Source organism: Zerene cesonia, chromosome 14 (genome assembly GCF_012273895.1).
Source record: "Zerene cesonia ecotype Mississippi chromosome 14, Zerene_cesonia_1.1, whole genome shotgun sequence".
Taxonomy (NCBI): domain Eukaryota; kingdom Metazoa; phylum Arthropoda; class Insecta; order Lepidoptera; family Pieridae; genus Zerene; species Zerene cesonia.
The window spans coordinates 4,671,184-4,679,337 of record NC_052115.1 but is presented as its reverse complement, the minus strand read 5'-3'; the positions used below and the strand labels follow the sequence as shown (position 1 = coordinate 4,679,337).

General features: G+C 33.7%; 2 protein-coding genes across 2 annotated transcripts in view; one reads left to right on the top strand and one right to left on the bottom strand.

Moving 5' to 3' along the window:
• Positions 1-7,358, top strand: part of LOC119831609 — a 9,685-nt gene extending 2,327 nt beyond the window's left edge. The window contains exons 3-8 of the mRNA XM_038355037.1: positions 616-726; positions 998-1,131; positions 1,825-1,993; positions 2,401-2,849; positions 2,948-3,172; positions 3,248-7,358. Of these exons, the coding sequence (XP_038210965.1) occupies positions 616-726; positions 998-1,131; positions 1,825-1,993; positions 2,401-2,849; positions 2,948-3,172; positions 3,248-5,725 (3,566 nt within the window). The 3' untranslated portion in view covers positions 5,726-7,358. The remainder of the gene's footprint in view (positions 1-615; positions 727-997; positions 1,132-1,824; positions 1,994-2,400; positions 2,850-2,947; positions 3,173-3,247) is intronic.
• Positions 7,359-7,363: 5 nt separating this feature from the next.
• The window catches only part of LOC119831610, a 4,436-nt gene continuing 3,645 nt past the window's right edge, over positions 7,364-8,154 (bottom strand). The window contains exon 5 of the mRNA XM_038355038.1: positions 7,364-7,858. Within this exon, the coding sequence (XP_038210966.1) occupies positions 7,447-7,858 (412 nt within the window). The 3' untranslated portion in view covers positions 7,364-7,446. The remainder of the gene's footprint in view (positions 7,859-8,154) is intronic.

Here is an 8,154-nt window from a genome sequence, read left to right as displayed (position 1 = left end):
CAGATTCGAAATTCAAATGTAATATTTTTTTATAATTAAGTGTAACAGTATTTATGGCCAGACTAAGTAGTATATGCACATATGTAGTCTTGGCTCGTCTCATAAAATAAAGATTTCAAATTATAAATACTCAAGCTAAATCGCTATTTTGAATAAGAATATGACTAACTTATACTTAATTTTATATCAAGGCGAAGCCATCAGTAACATCTGAATATATTTCAGGATAACGTTCTACTAAACATATACGAGTATGGTTTATATGCACACACAGTCAAACATAATTTAATCTTTATAAATAGATGGTAGAGATGTTTAAAAAGATAATCTCTCCCAGATTGCAAAGCTCTATAATATAAATTCTTATAACGTAAATAGGTTGAATACACGTACCATAATGCAATATTTGTTGTAAGCATAAAATATTTAACAAATATTACGGCACCTTTAATTCGTTTGCAAATGCGACGTTTTAAGCCTCTTTAAATGAAATATGTTTTAATATCCACAGAAAGCAATTACATGATCACTTTTTCTTTGCCGAAAGTTACAGTTGTCGTATCAGATACTTAGTTTTTATACTGGATGTTTATTATCGATTCATTATTTTTTCAGAATGTGCCTTGGCAACTTTTGGCACTGGGAACGCGCTACAACGCATTCCATTTGTATTTTTGCCTTTGAAAGGTCAAATAATCCATCCATCGCGTGAAATAACGTTTAAGAGTAAGTATATTTATTTGCAATTTTATGACATAATTTGGGTTTATTTAAAAGCAATAACTTCTATATATTGGACAATAGCAATAAATTCTATATACTTTGTTATTTACGGTATGAATAATATTTAGTATAAACCCAATTACTATCACCCGTATGCCAAAACCTATATTTGTCATATCACATTATGTTTGTCATAAAGTAGACCATTAATAAAACGTTCTTGCATGTATAAGATTTTTTTACTGTTTTATAAATTAAGTTTGTTTAATAACAGATGTCAAAACGCCTATTTGCGCGGTATCCGGGGCTCAATTTCTTACGACGAAAGGATTTTTGGACCTTCGTAATACGCTGGACGCGGATGTGCCATTTAGTCTTTTTAGAGATGAGGGTAGAACATTTTTGCAGGTATGATTTCACCTCCTTCGTAAATATTTTTATTCTTATGCCAATCACCGTTTTATTTAACACATTTTTTTTATTTCATATCACTGTATTTGGTTCAATTGAGTTGAAGTGAAACCAATGATCCGTGAACGGGTCATTTACAGCTCCCTAAAACGAATCCGGACCTTCTTTTTAAAGTTGTCATCATCTAGTAGCATACCATCTTCATAACAAATGTAATCTATCACATGTACATATAAAAAATAGAATCATCATCATCAGCCCATATATGTTCCCACAGCTGGGACACATGCCTATAATGAAGGTTCATCCATCACGCCGGCCAAGTGCGGGTTGGCGATGTCACATGTCATCGAATTTTTGATTTTTGAACATGCCCGTTTCTCACGATGTTTTCCTTTACCGTAATAGAATATTCAAATTTAAATCTTACTAGCTGCACCCTGCGGTTTCACCCGCGTAAGTACGTATCCCGTAGGAATATCGGGATAAAAAGTTGCCTATATTCCAGTTGTCCAACTGTCTACGTACCAAATTTCATTGCAATCGATTCAGTACTCTTTGCGTGAAAGAGTAACAAATACACACACATCCTTACTTAAAATTTTGCATTTATAATATTACTAGGATTATATGGATAAAACAATCCACACAGAGTATAGATCCGTTAAACACCCAAAATCGTCATTCCAGTGGAGCGGCGAGGACGAGGTGCGCGCGCGCATGTCGGGGCGGGTGATGGTGGTGCGGCTGCTGTGCCGCGACGTGGCCGCCGCGCCCTCCTCCCCGCTCGACCTGCGCGGCGTGTTCACGCCCTGCGTCGCCTTCAGGGTGCAGGGCACTCCGCCGCGACACGCTACCAGTGAGTGCTTACTGACATGTGTATGTATATTGCTATGGGTTTAGACGAGAGTGTAGAGCGCCGTGGTGGTACAAAGGGTAACATGTGTATGAATATTGCCTATGACTGGTAGCTATGGATTTAGACGAGAGTGTAGAGCGTCATGGTGGTAGAGGGCGCCAAGGATAATGCTGGCAGTGATTGTAACACTATATGTAATGGACATTATCAGTGCTTATACTGACTTATATTGAATTAGTCGATATATGTTTCTTTTTTATTATTCCCCATAGTTTTGATACGATGTTAAAGTGGGTTATTTTTTACCTAATTTAAACGTATCGATTCGTCTTTTAATTGTTCACATACCTTTTAACTAATACAAGCTAAGCTAATAAAAGCGTGTTAAAAATCAACTTCATTTTCAGATATAACTGAAGTGCAATTTACACCAAACGCGCAGACATCCGATTCCAGTGCATCCTCTGGATTGAGCGCCAGCGAATACATAGCAATAGGCATCAGCTCCTTACTACTTGGGCTTATCTATGTAGCATCAGTCTTTCTCTATTTACACATTCGCAAGAGGCGAAAAGTAGCATCTGAAGAAAGCAGCCTTCGAAGAATTAAAGGATTAAAGAAGAAGGATGGAACCATTACAGTCGATCGTGATATACTTAGAATAAATAATGAACGTGTCCAAACAATATCTAATGCAATGGGACAAGACGATGGTGTCATCAAAAACAATCCACTTCTATCAGTTGGCAGACCCTTTAGTGATAAAATCAATTTCACAAGCGATTCTGGCAGTAATCTATCAGATTCAGAAGACATGCCTGATAGCAGTATTCGCAGCGAAGAAAATGTATTTAATGTAAGATATTTTATTCACAATAAAAGAATATGTTGAATACAAATGCAACAACGTAAACAATTGAATCAATTTTTATAGTAATGAAGTTAATATTTCAGAAAAGAACGACGTCAGCAATTATCCATCTCCATAATGAAGGATTAAAGAGTCAATATGAGGGTATGGAAGTTAATCATCGCGATGAGTCAGGTATAGAACGACTTCCAGATGAACACGTTTCTATTGTTGAAACTATTGAAGACCGAGAAATAACTAGACCTGTTGGTACTACACGACGAAAACTGTACTTTAATCCAGCTTACTTTGAACCACAGTTTATGGTTGTAAGTGCTCATTTTCTAATATTTTATAAACATTATTGTATTAACTTACTCTGAAGACTTGTGCCTCATTTCCAGGATCCACCAGCAGCCGCACTGGAATTTCTATCTAAAATCAGGGAAGTTATATCAATAGCAAAACAAAAAATGGCAGCCAAACGTTTCCACCCTGTTCTAAATGAAATACCAGAAGAAGAAACCTATCCGTCCAATGCAAACAGCATTGACCTTTACCATGGACTTGGTAGTCAACGTAGTGGGAGCGTAGTGAGTCTTAAAAGAGAAAATAGTCGGCGAAGATCATCTACCTGTTTAGGTTGTCCAGGTTGCAAATCTGATAACAGCACAGTAAACGTGATTAAATATGACATCCCTAATTGTAAAAACTGTCTTCATTCAAAAGGCGATAAGCAAAGTAGCATTCGCAAATGGTTGGAAAATATTCCAAATGGACCAGAAGAAGTTAATGAAGACTTTGATAATAATTCCAGAATTTTAGCAAAATCATTATCATCATTACCAATAGCCGCTTGTCGCAATAATATTAGAAAACAATACAGTTTTTCGGAGAGCCACTCTCTATATTCCAACGAAAATATGACCCCCTCGAAGAAATGTGCTTCTAGGTCGGTAAGATCAGAGCCGTCTACAAAAAATTATAATATACCGCTACCTGAATTTGAAGGCGCCACTTGTGAAGATAACATTGTTACAAAGAAAATAGTGCAGTCGATTAATTTTGATGATTATAGACCGAATAGTTGCGGAAGTAAGAGTTCTTGTAAACGTAGAAACACATTAATCAATAACAAAAACTCTCTTCCGGACATGGTAAACGACGCTATGGCTTTAGACAATTTTTCAAAGTCGTACAACCAAAGCAGTTCTGATGACGAAATGCTTACTGAGAATTTAGATAACGATGCCACAGAGAAAGCCTTTAATCATAGTTCTGAAAGCCCAACGGCAAATGATTATGAAACTGATAGTTTAGAACGTTCTTCAAACAAAAAGAATTTATCAACCCCAACGGAATTTCTAGAAGTTCCTTCTTCACAGGCTAGTCCAAGTTTAAGCAATGCATTACCATTAGAAGAAGAACTTACCATGAGAAATGCTGTATATAAATCAAACTCCATGAGCGAGAGTAATACCCCTTCACCAGATGTGGAGGTAGGAGTGAATCAAAATCATTACGAAACTATTGACATAAAGAAAAATACTGGACTAAAAGACGCAGATAAAAGTTTTGGTGTCAATTACAGTCTAGTGAGCGAAGTTTATGTTAATAACAGCTACAATTTTGGGAGTGCTCCAACATCACCTAGCGGATCTGAGAGCTCCATTGGAAGTCGTAAATTAATCGCACTGCAAAATGTTGAAGAGAAGCCAGGCTGTTTAACAATAGAAGTGAAAGATCCTCCAGAGAACTACATACGTATTCACGAATCAGATGGCTTTGAACCCGATACTTTGGATAGAAAACATCCTAAACATAAGGAGTCGTTGGAAAATGTACAGTTTAGTAGGAGGGATCTAATTAAAAATCTTGCCAGCCCAAACATTAAGAACAGCCAACGAATACAATTAAGAAGCAGTGGTACATTTGTAAAGAACACTCATAAAATCGACCACAACCCAAAATTTAATAGCTTGCGTGGTGACTATGAATGCAACAAAATAATTCAAACAAGACCTAAAATAGCACCGAATATGTTTTCAACTAATTCACAAGAAGATACTTCAGATAAAAGTTGGGAAGACTCAGGTGGATGGACATCGGAAGAAGGAAGAATATTAACATTAGAATTAAGGCATTCTAAACGGCAGCGTCAGTGCACACCACCCACAGCAAAGCAATTCAAAAGTTTAGCGAGGCCAGACATTCTCCCTCCATTACCACCAACCGAAGACTCTATTTATGAGAAACCAGTAATCCCTCCAAGAAGAGTAGAAAATTGCACAGTAGAAGTAGATGTGCCTCAAAAATGCCTCAGTGACAGAAGTCTCAGTCCAAGCGAATTAAAAATATCCAGTGAGGATTCTAATGTACAAAGTAATATTCCGAAAAGTATAAATGAAGGACCTTCATGTAGTCCAATACATGCCTCAATACAATCACATCCTACAGATTATGAGGATATCAAAGCTGTCAATTCTATAAATTGTGTATCCCTCTCCATAGAAGCTTGTAGAAATTCAACGAGACGCAATTCATCAAGAAGTTCTAGCGGGATTAACACACATACATTCGTTAAAGATACAAAATTTGATAAAGCTAAACAGCGAAGGAAGAAAGGACTGAGTATTGAAGATTCTGGTTATCTCAGTAGCGACTCTACGAGTTCCAGACATTTCCAAAGAAAGTTAGTTATAGCGAAATTAGCTAGTTGTAGTGACAGTGATGACACTGGAAATGAAGCTAGAAGCGAGTCCGGTGCTGAAAGTGTGGAAACACATTCAGTTTATTTCGGCAGTTTTAGAAATTTACCACAAAGAGCTGAAAACAGCAACATTAAAAGTGCTAGAAGTAACAAAGTGAAAGTTAAAAACTAAACTGTGTTGAATGGACCAAGTGCAATAAATTGACGTCATTGTGAATATGTGCAATAAATATATTATAGTTTTTGGTAATATTTTCTACTAGTTTTAAATAAATTATGATATAATTATAATATTTTTTACCCATATAATGGATTAAATCCGAGGTTACTGGGTGTTGTTAAGATGTATAAATATTCGTATAGAGAAAAATGTAATATAATGCTATATTTATTTAGAATACTTTAATTGTTCGATATTTCATATATTTATATTAATTAATTTAAAAATAGTATTTTAAAAAATGAAATGGCCGGATGTGCAATGCAATAATAGCGTAATTAGATTCTAACAAGGGTATAAACTTGGTTTTATTTAAATATAATATGCAACTAGAATTAAGGATGACTAAAAGTCATTTTATTATAAGGGACATAAGAGAAATACATTTTATACCTATCTAATATAATATTTGACTAATTATTAATATGTATACTTGTAAATAATTGACGTCACTGAGAGTCGGGCGGCATAAAATGGCTTCCTTGTACCTGACTTGTATTGCTCCAGAGAGACGCACATAGTGCATTTTATTCTCTCTGTAAAAACAAGAGCACATTACGTTAGTGTCATGTTGGAAAAACGCAATCAAACCAACGTTGCTGCAAATAAAAAGGACCAAAAAATGCTGCTAGTTGCAACAATTATCCATTGGAATATTTGCTAACAACATTGGCTAACAACTGATTTGCCAATAAGTACATAACATTTTTCTTTATGACTGTGAGAAAAAATGTTCGAGCATTACTTTAAGATAAGATTTCTATTTTTCTACTTCGAATACAAGATTCAAGATCCTTATCTTTGATAACCGTTATTAAAAAATATATCCTAATTTTCTTTTAATGGATGTGTAGTCATCCAAATAGTTTTTAATGTACGGATTTTTACAGCATCTCTTTGCAGAGTCATTAAACGCGCAATATCACGGTGATTACGTTTATATTATTTGGAATGCTATTTCATGGCTAAATTTATCTCTTAATGTTTACCGCCAATAAAAAAAAAAAAAAACTACCTCTAAAACATCCAACTTCCCTTAGTTTTCAATATTTTTTTTATAGCAAACAATTAGGTATTTGTTTTCTCAACTTATAGGCATTTGTTTTGTAATAAGAATGAATAATCTTTAAATATTGATAACTATTAACATTAAAAAAAAAACTGTCTTTGTCATTTCATGCTCAAACATATAAGATTGCATTTTCCAACGTGCATATATATAGGGTTGTGGGATGGATAATATTTTTAAATATATAATTAATTAAAATGGATATTTAAAACCACAATATGAATTAAGATATTATAATATAGCTGATGAATGGTGCTAAGCAGGACAATCGGGTATTTTTTTAATTAAATATAATAATCTTAAATAATTATAATTTATATACCTAATTTATTTCTCAGATATTAATGCTCAACTAGCTGCATATTTGTAATTATAAGTTATTTTTTTTAAATATTTGTAGCAAAAATAAGTTTTTTTATGTAGATATTTGTTAAAATACTTGCCTGGCTGCCAGTATTCTAGTAATTTCTTGTGGTAATTTTTACTTTTTATTGAAAATATGATAAAATAAAAATATTATCTAGATTCGTTTTGTTTATTGAATACTTACATTCTACCTGATCCACCTTATTATCACAGACATAAAATGCAAAAAAGTATTTCATTAATCTATCACCATTTCCTGGGAATCAATATTAACAATATTTGTAGGTGAAGTATTAATACCAATCACGGCTTCATTTAACAACTGATTTCTTAATTTAACATACTCCGGAAGTCCCAATGCAAGAAAATCTATTTCTTGACCGATTTTATTTAAAACACCTTGATCAGAGCTGTTATTCATTTTAATCATACATCTATCAAAGTATTCTTTTATTAACGTGGTTTGATTCAAAATAGCTGATGCTTCACCTGTATAATCTATTTGTGGTAAAGTTTCAGAAGTAATATCGTTATAATATGATAAGTCTTCATTTTTGGCAGTAATTTTATGTTCTGGCAATGTTACCATAATCCTGTATGGAACAGAATCGTAAATTAAATGAATGAATCCTAGTACTTGAGCAGGAGATCTGAAAAAATATATAAATTCAAAATTAACCATACATAATCTGATTAAATAAACATTTTAAATAATTTAATATCTTTATTAAGCTTTGCTTACATGATATATCTGCAAATTCATAAATTATATGGTTATAATTTATAAAATTGCTGTATTTCAAATCATTGAAATAGCCTCCCCTGTAAATTGTTTTTACATTGTAAGAAGCTTGTTTTATTTATACAAAATCATGTTACGATGGTTCCTCAGATCACACTCCAGTGTTACTTACAGCTAGCACGCTATTAATAGAGGAAGAAAAAG